At 44.7% G+C, this 15,287-nt stretch overlaps 1 protein-coding gene across 1 annotated transcript; it reads right to left on the reverse strand.

Annotated features, from left to right (window-relative positions):
• Window positions 1-2,709: 2,709 nt before the first annotated feature.
• Window positions 2,710-14,922, reverse strand: si:ch211-183d21.3 (serine/threonine-protein kinase SBK1). Its single transcript, XM_040023436.1, has 4 exons — window positions 14,170-14,922; window positions 7,301-7,542; window positions 6,393-6,595; window positions 2,710-5,965 (listed from the first exon to the last, which is right to left on the reverse strand). Exons 1-4 carry the CDS (start codon window positions 14,205-14,207, stop codon window positions 5,141-5,143), a joined length of 1,308 nt encoding a protein of 435 aa, XP_039879370.1. The 5' UTR covers window positions 14,208-14,922; the 3' UTR covers window positions 2,710-5,140.
• Between the last annotated feature and the right edge of the window lie 365 nt (window positions 14,923-15,287).

Here is a 15,287-nt window from a genome sequence, read left to right on the forward strand (position 1 = left end):
TTCTGACACGAATCTGTGAATGGTCTCCTTGTCAGTCAGCCGCACAGGCCCCTCACGCTGAGGAAGCATAACCAAAGAGGATTTAACACTTGATCTCACAGAGACAGCTGCATCCAGGGAAGATCACTTTCCTTTGTGAACTATCTACTGAAGGCTTAACATCCAGCCATCTCCAGCCCTGGGATTCAATTTAGTTTAGCTGGCAGTCTTTAAAAAGGCTACAGTTAAGGAATAATCTGGAAAGAAAAAAATGCTTTTGGTATTTAGCCTCTCAGATTGTTGTGGAGACAGCTAATAATGAAAAAGTGCATGTCCTCAGAAAGCCCAGCAGGTCGCTGTGAGGGATAATGTCCTGTCTTGTACATTACATTCTTCAACTTTGAGTCAGTTTGACTGTTGCAGGTAACACAATTACCACACCACCACTAGGGCTGCTGTAGCCTTTTACAGGTGGATAATAGGCCATCACAAAGAACAACCTTCCCCCTACTACACAGGCCCAGTGTGCCAAGGCTGACCTTTCCTTTTTCTTGCAGTGTCTGAACTGATTAGCTTCGCTCTGTGGCAGATATGCCACCCCACTGTCTAAAGTCAGCCTGATAACAACTTGAGCCAACTCCTCCACTCTGACACAACAGTTGAGATGCAGCATGGACGGCTGGTGGGCTGATAACGGTTCCCATCTTCATATTCTAACCGTCCTTGAACTCACTTGCTCTTTGAGGGCCGTAGATAGCCCCTATCTACAGATGTGTTAATTGAGCTTTTTCAGAATGAAGTCAGCATATTCAAGTAGTCTGGGGGGCTCGCTGGCAAACCAGACGAAAGCCAGAGCCTTGGGAAATCACATGATTGTAGCTGACCTTCATCTAATGGTCTTGGGACAACACAAAACTGCGGTGAATAAGCTTTGCCTGCAGTGACAGAAAAAAAAATCCCACAGTATTTTAAATTACCCTCAGAAATATCCAGCAGCCATTGCATGTGGTGCATAAATTTATTTCAACATATATTAACATTTTGTATATTCCTTTTTAAATTTTGTTAAAGACACAGTACATACAGTATTTACATGAGCTTCTACGATTTTTCAACAAAAAAACAAAAAACAGGCTAAGACGAAGGCTACTCTCTCTAGAGCTAAAATAAAACTCGATAGATTTTGACACCTCATCATTAAACTTGACAATTCCTGTCATAACAGTCCATGAGAAACAACAGTACACATTAGAACAATAGATAGCAGTTTGATGATGCTAATGGCTCTGATTTAAAACAAAGCAGCAGCTGCTCACGTCTGAAATTCGCCCCAGTTTACGCACCGTAATGCCATGTTGAACTTTGCAATACACCTTACTCGGTGTTATGCTGTATTAAATTAGACTACTACTTTACATTTCCTAATGCACACTGAAGGTCAGTCTAATCCCTGTCTTTTTCTTTTATGTAGATCCTACATAGAGTAAACAACAAGTTCTAAGGCAGAGCTAATTCACATTTCACTACCATCTACTCTAGGATTACCCTTTGATTAATTCTTTGAGGCAGCCAACATCTCAGTATACAGTACATCCTTCTGAGAGGCCTTGATATGGTCAACTCTACAGAACCACAAGTAAAGATGGAAAGAGACAAGGAAACTGATAGGGACCATCATCAGCTTTGATTATTTGCTGGAGGAAAATGTGTCATTCAGTACAATAAGTTAAGTCAGTGGTTCCCAACCCTGTTTCATATGACGTGACCCTATAGCCTCTGAAAAACACTTCAAATCCATAGCTTTCAAAATCAGTCCGCTTTTATATTTAAAGGTATTCACCTGAAATAACTGAAACTGGACAACTTTAGCTTGCTGTACGCTCAGCTAGTCAGTTAGATATTTTGGCCATCCATTACTACTATCGTCATACTTTAATCCTACATTTCAGTACATTCATTTGCTACTTGTTTACTACTTTTAGCAAAATGATTTAAATGCTATTATCTACCAGTTTCACAAATTATCCATTATGTTTAGGTAACAATTTTGTTGCTACTTTTAGCTAACAGATTCAACTGTGAATTATACTTTTATTATGCTATTCCAGTTGATACTCAGTGCTGTTATCTAACAATATAACTGCTAGTAACAATTTTAGCATTGACAGTTTAAAAAATTGGCACAGCTTCTAAAAGCCTGCATTTTATCGGAACACCAGCAGGTGGCGCTAGCCGTGGCTGCAAAAAGGCTACCAGTCATGTAGAAGTCTATTTACCTGCTGAGTTAAGGGACTCCATCATTTACTTTGGTTTATGCTGAACAAAAAATTAAGTCTGTTTTGTAAATCTTCCTCATACTATGTTTCAAAATGAAGATTAAGTTTGGCGTGAAACCAAAAACTCATTGGCTAGCGACCCGGCAATCACAAGTCGCATCTGTTACTTTGCAACCAAGATGACAGCAGCTCAACTCGAGGCTTCAAAAAGGACTTCAGCAACCAGGAGGTGATGTAGCAATAACCACATGCATCATACACAGTTTTTAGTAATTTTTTTAGAAGGTACTTTTTTGTTGTAATCTTGCTAGCTGCTGTATTCATTAGCTAACTGATAAATTGTTATCCAATATACTTGGCAACATATTTTTGTCTTTTTTTAGTTCTCTTAACTAATAATTCATCCATTAGCTATTTAAGCAATCTATTTTAATCATTTACTTTTCTATTTTTAGCTTATCTGGCCCAAGAACCACTGAGCTTATGTAATCCCCCAGGCCCTCTATAATTAACCAAAATTACTACTCCTCTTAAAGTATTGGTCAGGTTATAGTTAAACTTGTACACTGATGTGTTTTAACCCAAGTTGTGCTCAAGACTAAATTAACAATTGTTGTTTGACATTCACTTATCCAGTTTAATAGGAATTGCGACTCCTCCTAGAGTAGTGGCCAGATTTTGTCCAGGATACGATTAATTGTGAGCCTCCTTGACTTTTCAGATTATTTTAATTCATAGTGTGTGAAACACAACCAGCAGATTAATTTAATGCATGATTTGTGATGGGTCATGGGCCGGATGAGCTACTATATCAATGATAATCTGGTGATAATTTATACATTCTGTTTGGTTGCCATTTACTTCTCAGTCCTCTTCAGCTTCTTCACCTAATATTTCTATGTACCCTGTGACTACCGCAGAAGTAGCCAGGGTTCATGAACTCAAGGTTGGGACTCACTGAGCTAAATCATTGTCATGAGGAGCTGTGGATGAGCACTTTTTTTCTCTTTTCTTTTTTGTTCACTGGAGCTCAATTAGTCTTCGAGAAGCGGGCAGAAGCTATTAAACCTGAGGAGCGCTGGTACCGACAGTACAGGGACAGAGGTGATGAGCTGTCACAAGAGGAGTCGTTACATGAGACGAGAACACATTCGCACAAAGCTGAGGTGGACACACACACCTGACTGACATAAGAGTGAAGCAGTTCAAGCAGAGAGAAAAAAAAAAAAAAGGTAATTAGCACGCAGTGAAGCGTAGAACACACTGCTCCGGTTAGATGCATTCCTAATAAGCAGTATCTCGATGGAAGCTGAAGCCGGGGCTCTGCTCCGGTCGGGAACAATCAACAGCTCGCTCATTGTTAATGGCTGAGACTTAGGTCATCCTTCCAGACAATGTTTAAGTAATAGAGGGGCTGCGGCGACATATACCGAGTAACAATTGCAAGGTGTCGACCTGCACAGGGGCTCTCGTTAGCCTTAACTGATCAAATTAAGACAGTCTGCTGCTGCAATTGACAAACAGGAAGCATAATGATTTTTTTTTATGCAGGGAATGTGTGTTGCCCGTGATTAGGCTGGGGTGAAAGGACACGGCAGGAATAAATTAATTTGTGTGTCTGGCCAGGGTTAAGACCCAGTCAAATTAAAACCCAAAACAGTCAAAAAAGAAAAACGAAAAAGGGGACCAGCAGCTGCTACGATGATAGAGAAAGTGATATTTCTACATAGCACATCTATTTTTTTAATGATAGACTCTACACTCTGTCATGTTTTGATGCTACATATGATGCATTGACCCCGACAGTAACCGTAAAACCCTTTTCTGTTGTAGAAAATTAGTACAGCTACATCATTGAACTACCTGATATTACGGTGCCCTCCTATCAAATTATGTACAATATCGACTTTTTCTCCAAGAGTTCATTTACAAAAAAATCTTGTGCTTTTTTTTCCTGTTGTTGTATTCATCCGAAACACACATACACGTCCAAAAACGCACACGGCTGGTAGAAAAGAAACAATAAAAAGCCTTTTCTCCTCCTCGCCTCCTGTGTTCGCCACCATTTTCACTCAGAAAATGCACAATCCCTGCATTCAGTTGCGTTTAATTGGAAATGAATCTCACTGAGAGCAGTTCAAGATGTGGCAGATGTGTCTTCCAGCCACTCAAAGGATTCTCGTTAATAATAAAACAGGAAGTGACCCACTGAAGTGTCCTGAGCTGATGCCTTTTCGCTGAGAGTCTGCCTCTCAGTCTAGACACCTACATGAAAAGATGCTTCATACAGACTGCTACTTTTTTTTTTTTTCATTTTTATCTTTGTAAAACTTTATCTTGAAAACATCTATGAGTTTTATGCACTGGAAGTTTGCAGGAAGTCCGAGAAATGGCAGTTGAATGTAATTGCGTAGATTGCCTTCTGATAACAAGTTTCCGTCTGAAAAGGTCGCCTGTTCAGAAGAATTTGGGGGATCTCCTGGACATAAATAAACACTAAAGTAAAGAGACACGGAGTAGATCTAAATATAATATCATAAGCACCACCACAGTGTATGGGCAGGAGAGCACAAATGTTAGGGTGGCAATAATGAGCTGCCTTGAGGAGTGACAACAGACTCTTAAACATGGCTTCTCAGCTTGGGAAGCAGTCTTTGGTCACAAATCAAAAGCTGAATAGTATTGAATGTCAGTGATAAGCTGTCCCAGTGTGCATCACTGACTGATGATGTCCATTTCCACTGCTTGGGATTGGATCCTGAGCTTCTCTTTCATGTCTAAATTCTCCTTTTTCACTGGGCTCTCTGTGCTAGTTATTAACACCTCTTCACAGCTTGTTATTACTGTGAAAAGCCCTCTAGTCTCCAGTGCTAGCGCTAGTGTGATCACACACAGATTTCTATGGCCGTCGCCATCACCATCTGGCTTTTGTTCTTGTCTCTTCCCGGAGACTGGTGCTGTCCGGACTCCTCTCTGGGAGACAACGGGTCGGAGAGGACGCTCCTTTTGAGGGGAGCCGGGCGCAGGCAGGATGTTCCCGGAGGCGTGGAAGGCTCGGGGTGTCTGTGGGAGGAACGCGAAGAAGTGGACGTCGAAGAGGTGCAGCTGCCGGTGCACACTCCAGAGCTTGACCTCTCACCTCTCTTGGCTCGACAAGACGCTCTGCGCCTGAGCTCGCTGACCAGCTCGTACTTGACAAAACAGAAGACATCCTTGACGCCGCAGCGTTTTTCCGGCTCAGCGGCGAGCAGCCTCTGAAACATGCGCAGAGCATCGTCGGTGAAGCGGCGCCACTGAGACGGGTAAGTTCCCACGGGACACCCCGCTTTCTGCCAGCGTCGGAACTCCTCGTAGAAGGCGTCGGCGGCCATAGCTGCCTCCCAGGGGAAGTTGCCCGTCAGCATACAGAACACCAGCACGCCAAACGCCCACACATCCAGGCTGGTGGTCACCAAAAAACCCTCTGACCGGTTAGCGCGGCAAACCTCCGGAGCCGTGTAGGGGATGGTGCCACTCACCCGTTTCACACGGCAGCCCACACGTCGGGTCATACCAAAGTCAGCCAGCTTGATGCGGCGGCACTCGCGGTCAAACAGGAGCACGTTCTCGGGTTTGACGTCGCGGTGCACCAGGTTTTTACTGTGCATAAAGTCCAGGGCCAACCCCAGCTGCTGCATGCAGCGTTTGACCATTTCTTCTGGAAGACCCACCTAAGAGACACATACAGAAAAGAAAATCAGGCAACGTCGATTAATACAATCTGACGGGTACATTACATGGAGGAGGTGAGAGGTGACACAGAGAAAAGAGCCTTATGGTGAGAATACAGTACCAATAAAACATCGATGTTATATAAAGAAAAACTGAAACACGCAGAACCTCAGTTCTAAGTCCCGGTCCAGCCATTTTTAATGAGTCTTCAGAAGAACCTTGAAGTCGAGCATTCCCTGCACATCAGCCGGAATAGCACTAAAGGAAAGTGAAACGCTTTGCACAGAGAGGAAACCGGGACAAAGACGAGGCTCCAACCCCAAGAGAGCTTGTTAAAACTGCCGTGACTGAACATCGTGACTGATTGGAGCAGCTCAGGCTGACTGTAAGGCCGGTGATTGGTGGAAGGATGAATGATGGCGTTACCTGTGGGGGTATGATGTCAAAAAGATCCCCGGCGGGGGCATACTCTTGTCCAAACACGTAGCTGTCCTCCGTTTCAAAAAGCACGTCCAGGACTTTGATGATAAAAGGACTGCAGCTAAGTGAGCCTGTTAGGCTGTATTCCCGCAGGAAACTTTTCAGCTTTGTCTTGTTCTTGGTAACAAACTTCAGGGCCATTTTGGTGCCTAAATAAATAAATGAAAAAAACAAAATCACACATTAACACAGAGAGCACACAAACACAGTTAAGCTCTGGTGTACTAAACCTGTGTCTCACATAAGTACTGCCAACATTTTGCTGTCCAACACTGTCCATGTGTTACCCAAAAAGCACTTAATGTGAATTTGGAACTATTTCCCGATACTCTCGGCGACTAGAAAGATTTCTGACTACTCAACCCTTTCTTTGTGACAGCTGCTGTGTTCATTCATCATTTACGCAAACGGTGCACGGTGAATGAAACTCACCTCCGTCACACACATAACCAGCTGTTCACAATCACAGCTGGAGGATCTCGTTAATGCTCGCACAGCTCGATAAATCTCCGACACATTGTCATTCTGCTCCACGCCGCTTTAAACACTCCCTTATACTGCGCTTATACTGAGCCAACTCTCTAATCTTGGGTTTCTTACAACAAAAGATTAAAACCTAAACCTGAGAAATCCTCAACCAACCCTTCTAACTCTGCCGAAATTAATTCCCAGCAAAGTGCCTCGAGACTTTGCGGCGTGCTGATCAGCCTTAAGTGGTTATGCTCAACTGTGAGGCCCGCTGGCACACCGTGGATGCTGAGATTATAACAATCTGCTATCCTAAATTTCAATTTTTACGCTTGATTAGTTTGGAGACGGGAATGGCGGCTGGAAGAGCTTTTGCACCAACTCACCCTGCGTCCTGTGCACCACCAGGTCCACCTTCCCGTAGGTGCCCTTCCCCAGCTCGCGGATGTGCTCGTACTGTTTGGCTACGTCTGCGGCTGATAGAGAAGTGATGGCCAGGGCCTGCATATCCTCCACGGGCACCCCTCCGCAGTAGCCCATTTTTGACGTAGGGGAGCCTCCGCCGCTGCCCACCCGCCCCGGTCCAGACGGAGAAAGAGACAGGCTCGCCTTGACGCTGTGGGGCAGACTAATGGGAGAGGAGAAATCCGATTAGAATCAGATTACTATGATGATGCCTAGCACTTTATACATGTGCTATACTGCACGTGTTTATCCTTCTTGAGTGTCACATCCATGCATTACCCATCTAGACGGCCCATCCCAAGCGATGGTTAAATCAGGAACGCCTTAATGGACCTTAATTTCCATACAATCAATGCAGGGAAGGCATCTACAGGGGGAAAACTTTCAGTAAATGTGTCGTACTTCCTGCTGTCTCTCTGGATCACTCTGTCCAGCTATCAAATGTGGCTGTACTCAGACATCACTTACTGGCAGACAGCAATGGGAAAATCAATAACAACAGGTAGAAGGAAAAGGAAACATATCGAGAGGGCTGACAGCTTTAAGGTGTAAACATGCTGGTAAGACATGCATGCCTATCTGAGACGGCTCTGAACTGATCGTCGTCCATATAAGTAATTAGCTTCGCCTCGACAACACATCTTACTTTTGCGCCACAGTCGCCCTGAGCATTTCTGTCAAACTGCTCAAAGTGAGGAATAAATGACTGCAACGGCAAAGTTTTGGCCGCTTTTCAAAAGCGCTAAGTTTGAAATAGGTCAATGCGATCCTGCGAGAGTTAAAAGAAATATAGGCGGTTTAATTGAGTGTTCAGACACACATCGCTGGTAACAAATTAAATATCAGGGATGAGTGGATGCACACATATTGGTTACAAGGTTTGAGCGAATCAAAGGAAAGTGAAAGAAAACCGAAGCTATCAAATAAAGTACACAAAATTGAGCTTTTGGTGAAATGAAGCAGAACACCCTAATGATCCCATCCATTGTCTCAGTCTCTGTTCAGCCCCCTCCTCCCGACACACACAATCAAATTTAATCATCCAATCATGCACAGTGAGCACACACACACGCACACAAACACTAGTAGGAACCAAATCAGCACAAACAATTTTTGCTGATGGCCTTTTTCATCCGTCATTCAAAGCCAGCTGCCTTGCTCTTTGTTCTTTTTTTCCCCTGGAGCCTGGTTTCTCAGCGCCGCTGCTTTAAAACCAGGCTCAGGATAAAGAGCATCAACTCTGTGTTTCCATTAACATTTTGGTACACTTTTGGTGAGAAACAAAAAAAAAAGACTCTGACTTATTGCACAGTACTAGATGTTCAGCTGAAGATATGGCATGGGGTATATTTTCGAGGCATTTGGTTGGTGCTGCTCTTGTGGGTAGAATGTGATAAATATAGCTATTAGACAGTGAAGCCTAAAATAAGATGCAGCCATTTGCAGCTTTGTGTTCTTGGCTCAACACCCTTTCTCAAAAGAAGAAGAAGAAAAAAAAACCAAGACTGCAAATAGAACGAGTGCCCTGTGTACCCCATGTACTGTGCAGATAACACTTGTTTCTTGATTTTATCATAACCGTGGAGATGGTTATATAAGAAGCTATGAATATTGTAGCCATCTCGTGCTGAGCGTCCTCGCCGCATGTAGCCTTCAGCGAGTCGACGCACGAGGCGATGACTTCCAGATCAGAGTGCAGTCCGGGTTTGGTGATACACAACACAGAACATTTCCTCTGACCGCCCACCCCGCGTGGCCCCCACAGCCCTCGATCGGGGCTTGTTTACCGGCACCTTCCAGTCAGCTCCACAGGCCGAATGTGGAGCATTTCAGCATGGATCCATAATCGCGTTACTCAGCAGCTCCCACAAAGACATCTTCCCCCACCCTGCATTTCCCTTTGCAGTAGTGAATTAAGAGGCCTAAAAATGCGACGGTGGATGGTTGGAAGATGCCCCCCCAACTGCACCCTGCAGAGATGTTGTAAATGTGAACAACAGGAAAAAGGCAGTGCAGTGAAGCCGGAGGTGGAGGTGAGGTGTGGGGATGAGGCTGTGTGTTTTTTTCCGTGTGAGTGTTTGCACGCGAGTGTCTGGGAGGGGAGGCAGGTGTATCAGTCCCACAGTGACACTCTATTAAAGGCTCTTTGTGTTCCTACCTCTGAGAGGGAGCAGCTGTCAGCCTCAGCACGACTCAGCGTTTGTGCCCGACCTACTGATCTGCCCCGCCGCCCTCTGCTCCCTCCTCGTCCTCTCAGGCGGCCACAGACAAGGTAACGCGCACATGCTCCACATACAGATGAAGATTGGGCTCGAGACGAATTTGCATATCTGGGGATTTTTGGAGCCAGTCTTATTCATTTCAATCAAAATAAAACAGCTCCCTAGATTGGCTGCTTCTTCTCATATTTGTGTTTCCGTTTTGTGAGAGGCCTAAAAACAACTGCAAAAAACTAATGATTTTTTTTATGTATAAGAAAGAAACAATCTGTTTTCCAGATTTATTCTTATTCTGTTTGGGAGATAATGCACTATAACAAGCTGTTTCACCTTCTTACTGTTTTACTTCATTATCACCACAGCGATGGACTGACATTTCGTGTTTCCTCATCCAAGATTAAAAAGGGAGCTGTTCACCTTTTGTTCTAGCTGGAGACAAACATAGTTGAACCCTGTGACAGATGCTCCTAGCTTTTTCTTCCACTGTCAAATGCTCAGAGGGTGTAGCCCTAAAAGCCAGGGTTGGCACTGTTAGTCCATCTGTAGGCCCACTGCATCAGATTAGACTGAAGTCTCTCCTGTGTGCAATAATAGTGTACGGAGAATAAATCCTACTGGGGTGATCCTTTGATTTTAGCTTTTAGCTCTCATATAGTACCTTCAGTAGGTCTTAAATCTTACCAGTCATCCCAAAGGAAGTGCAGCTAGCTAACATTACAGCTCAGCTAAGGTGTCACACACAGGTAGATGCAGGCAATTTTTTTTTTCTTGGAGTATCCAATTCGCAGCTCCTGACATTGATAAACACTGCTGGAGAGCTTTTCAAATATATTTTTATGGCACTTTGAGCACCGTCACACAAGCAGGAAAGCAGACATCTCTACTCAGACGGAGTGACAAATTTCATATTAGGTTAAATCCCTGCAAAACTGAACTCCATCCTCTGCCTGCGTTTGTGTTTAGTGTCACCGTGCACACAGGGTATGCCAGCAGGTCAACAGGGCAAACGTTCTGTTGGTGTTGATCTGAGCATTTCAGCGTTTGCTTCTTCAAGTGCAGCTTCACAGAGATGTCTGGAGACTCTTAACGGAGCGATTTGTCCTCCAAAGATAAACTGTAATAATGTCAACAATTCATTACCATAAGAAATCAGAGCTCGGAAGCAGACAAATCCTATCTGTCACATTAACATGGGGCTCATTAGGGAGAATTATTGTGTATTCAGTGAGCTACTGGATCTCCTGGTGTGATGAGTGTGAACGGCACAGCTGCAATGAACTGTGGCCTGACTTTGATCAGGACATGAAGACTTTATGAAGGTAAGATTCAGATATAAATCGATATAAATAAACATAATAGATTATATATAATAATAATAATATTTTTTAAGATGAAAATGTATTAATCAATCTCCAATTAATATGTTAATGTGCATAAAGCGTATATATTATGGAAAGCGGAAACAAATCCAGCAGCTTTACACACACACACACGCACTCACTCACACACACACACACACACACACACACACACACACACACACACACACACACACAGTTTGTGCTTTTAAGTCCGTCCCTGCTTCCTCCCTCCTCTCCTTCATCTCTTTTGTCTATTGCTGAAAATGTAAACAAGGGGCTAATGAAAGAAATAAATAGACTGCAGAGCCTGCCTCGCAGCTTTACCTCTCTGTGTTACTAATGGACTAGTTGCTTGTCTCTCGGCAGAAGAGTCATTATGGGTGAGGACTGATCTCTTGTGTCCAATTTACTGTCAAAATGCCCAACGTGCCTCGCCTGTGGGTCAAAGTGAAACCAGCGAGTGAAACGCGACATGACTAATGCGGTTTCTCCTGCTGTCTGTCTGGGAAAAAAAAGCAACTGCACGCAGCGAACAACATGTACAGTATCTGTTGGTCTGTCTGTCTGCATTTCCTTCCTTCTTGTCTCGCTATAGGTGGGCAGAATAAAAACACTGATCATTCAATCTAAACTAAATGGCTTCCTCCTGACAGCCACTTGCAGGGAGGACACTCTGTTCTTTGCCCAGACTTTTTAAAAAAAGAAGCTGAATCTCCTTCGTCAGCAAAACAAAACTTCATGCCCAGTGAGTTGGTGGGTTTAGTGCCTCCGTCCTGCTGTGCTGTGATAGGTGAACCAGTATCCACAGACTGCAGACGCTCACTTTGACAAATCACCTGCTCTCAGCCCTGCACAGCTGCCCATATGGACGAACCCCTGCTGGGACCGAGCCTGCCGTAACCTGCTCCTGGCTTGCCTCGCTTCTGCCCTCTTTCCCCCATCATCCCTCCCTCCCTCTGCTGTATGTCACACAGCCTGGAACAAAAGCTGCCTCCTGCTGGAAAGACCAAAGACTCTGTATGGGATAACCCAAGGTTAAACCTTCCCTAACAAGGACTGAGAGCGGTGGTTAGCTGTGAGGGGTGACACAGCAAAGGACATGTCGTTCAAAGACGACAACCAAGGCCTATCTGTGACATAAAAGGGCAAAAAATATGGAAAAAAAACAACCTTAAGAATAGCAGCTATCATTATTGTAGTTTACGATTAAGGTCTGAGGTATAAGAACTTGTAAACATCTGATTATAAACGCCAATCAAAAATCAACGTCACCCTCGCTGTGATGTCTGTCAGCGGTGCAATAAGCTGCCTATGGGAGAAGCTGTAAGCTACCCTCACTCTCTTACAGCCTCACAATCCAGTAACCTAAAGTGATGAGAATGAGAGAGAGATGGTGTGGAAATCCAGTGAGAGAACTGAAGCATTGCCTCCTCAGTAACCACACAGCTCGTGTCCCTGTGATGTCACAAAAATGGGAGAATGTGACTTTAATATGAGCTCGGTAAAATGGGGTTTAAACGGGGGTGTAGCTAAATGATGTAACAGCTCCGTTAAGGAGGATGTTGCTTTTTTTTCTCCCCCAACCCTGAAAAAAAACAACCTCTACTTCAAGGCAAGCTAACAGTATATGGTGCTTTGTTATCTTGCACAAACACAATAGCCTCTAAGCACAATTACTAATGCTGATTGCTCAGGCTGCATTCACTAACTCTGCTTTATCTCTCTCTAAATACATCGGTGACAGATTATTCGTTTAAATCTGAAGCTGAAGACAAGAACAGACACAATTCAAGAATTGACTGACCAGTTACTAGAATAACGCCATATTAACGCAAACTGAAAAAAGGCTTTAAATAACAGAGTCTATACAGTGTTATTCGCACAGGACGAAGAAGGAAAAGAAGCCAACAGAGAAAACACAAGCACATGTGTCACAATATGTACACTAATTGGGTGTCATTAGATGTTCTAGGATGTAATCTGCACGTAATTGTTTTGTTTGTGTATTTTTTATACCCAGCAGGGGCCAGACATCTGAGCAAGGGGAGTAAAGAGCTTCGTGTCTTCTATGCATTTTAATTGACAAACCATTTGCATTCTTTGTGTCCTCTGGGCAGCCATGTTTTACCGTGACAGCCACTGCACAGGCAAACCGTGCCTGCTTAAATGGGATCTTTTGATAAAGAGATCTAAATCGGGCAAAACTTTGTTAAAGACGGCGTATTAGTCACGTGCACGTGGGTGTCAATGGGCGGAGATGGGTTTAGTTGGAGCTGGAGCTGGTTATTGCCCATTATAGCCTACTGTAGCTATCTGTGGAAGCTGGAGAAGTTCTGCAGGGTTTGTTTGGAACATTTTGGGTGACTTCACGCTGCTTTTTTTGTCATAAACAGTTAAGAATTTCAGCTGAAAGCGTAGAGCCCAACTTTAAGATCACATCATCTCTGGGGTGTTTTGTTTTCACACCGTTCAGGTCAATAATGTGCGTCTCCTACTTCACCAGAAAAAATTAAATAAATCTGCCAAAGCAGAAAGAAATGTCAGCCACTGCAGCTCCTTTATATACAACCGTTGGCTGCTGTTGTGTTTCAGTTAGAGTCCATTACCAGCCTCCAGCTTGTGCTTTTTATGGGATTTTCAAGTCAGCTTCTCATTTAAATGCATTAGACAGCATTAGGGATGAGATATCACCTGTCTGCTCTGGACAAAGTCTGAAAGGGCCATTAAAGACCAGGATGCCCTCACATCCACAGTGCGGACTGAATAACAAAAACAAAGGGGGTGGGGGGTGATATGTGCAGGTATCACAAATAATGTGGATGAAAACACAGATCGGGTCGTTTCTCAACCATTAATACCAGTTAGAATGACTCATAGCCTGGTGGTGGGGAAAAGATAAAGCTGCTGTGCTGTATAATAAGTGCTGACACCGGGATATTTTTATGTGCTCCTGTATTATTCATGCACGGATATGTTGTGAGTGGGTCAAAGTTGAAAGTCGCTCAGAGTGGGGAGCACCAGATTTTAATTGCAAGAGCGTTTTATTACATTTAAAGTATCGCAAATAAAAATTGGGACACTAAAAGGAAAAATAAAGATTTTCTACTTCAGCTGTTTCTTTCCTTCCTCTCTCATTTGCAGTGTCATGCATCATGCAGGCTGACCCGGTTTCAGGCACCTCGGGGTGCATGTAAGGTGTTACTCACTCACCTGCTGGCGACCTGTCTCTCTCCTCCATGGTCCTGCATCCGCTCGGCGAGCAGAGCCTCTGCGCTCTGCTCTGCTCAGCGCCGATCCGTTTGATCCGGTTCTCCTCGTTGTTATCGATCACTCAGAAGCGCCACAGAGTTCTTAAAAAACAACAACAACAAAAAATACCTTAAAGCCTTCGCAGTTTCACAGCCTGCTGGCCAAAATAAGACGCCTTTGCCCCCCTGTTTTCTGGAGATGCTCTTCAGTTTGAGACTTTCTTTGGAGGCGGATGAAATCAAAGCAGCATCTGATGCTCAGTGCTGAGATGGGGACACATGCTGGGATCCCTCCTCTGTGCGCCCACCATCTGAACCTGCCGTGCAGCGGGAGGATGAGGACGAGGAGAAGGATGAGGAGGGTGCGTGTTTATCTTTTGCTCCTCCAGCGGTCCGCATGACCCAGTTCAGCACCACACACACATACACACTCAGAGGCGAACCCATTCATTCGCATCCACGCAGGAACCTCAGCGCCGCTCCGCTCTGCACGCACGGACGCGTTTGCGTGCTTCCTGCGCTCCTCTCTGAACTCAGCCCAGCGGCCCCGCCGTTACTGACGGCCGGTCAGTCCGTACTGTCCGTCGCTCTAGAGTTGGACAGTGGGTGTAGGGGAGAGGAGGGGAGGGGAGGGGGGTGTCTCAGATGTTTCTCCTTTGCAGGTCCTACCAGTCAGTTTCTTCATTGTTCGCCGTCTCCACCCCTCCGGCAAACTAATACGCTCACGTGTCCTGGGTCCTAGCGCCGGACGCGCCCACCCAACGAGCCTAAAATGCCTCCAGGGGCTTCTTTAACTTTTGATTCATGCTTTGAACGAGCAGGCTTCTCCGCTCTTGCGTAATTCAACAGCTTATGGCCCCAATTGCGTGTACTTCACACGGTGACTTTGCCAACTGTCCTTATTAGGTAACAGCGAGGCAAGACTTTCGATTAATTCACTGCCCGGCAGCTCCCCCTTTACTGTACATGTTAATCAACAGGCCTCCCGCCACACTTGTTTGCCAACCACAACAGATTGGACTGAGGAAAACGCCGTGATGTAATGGGAATGACTTTAATGCATCATCAGGGAAGAGCAGA

Source organism: Simochromis diagramma, unplaced genomic scaffold (genome assembly GCF_900408965.1).
Source record: "Simochromis diagramma unplaced genomic scaffold, fSimDia1.1 OVJJ01000208.1, whole genome shotgun sequence".
Classification (NCBI taxonomy): domain Eukaryota; kingdom Metazoa; phylum Chordata; class Actinopteri; order Cichliformes; family Cichlidae; genus Simochromis; species Simochromis diagramma.

Coding starts and splice junctions, on each gene's coding strand:
- si:ch211-183d21.3 (XM_040023436.1), bottom strand. CDS start 14,207: ATGCAGGACCATGGAGGAGAGAGACAGGTCGCCAGCAG. Junction 6,596..7,300: donor GGTGGTGCACAGGACGCAGG/GTGAGTTGGTGC, acceptor TTATTTATTTAG/GCACCAAAATGGCCCTGAAG. Junction 5,966..6,392: donor TTGACATCATACCCCCACAG/GTAACGCCATCA, acceptor TGTGTCTCTTAG/GTGGGTCTTCCAGAAGAAAT.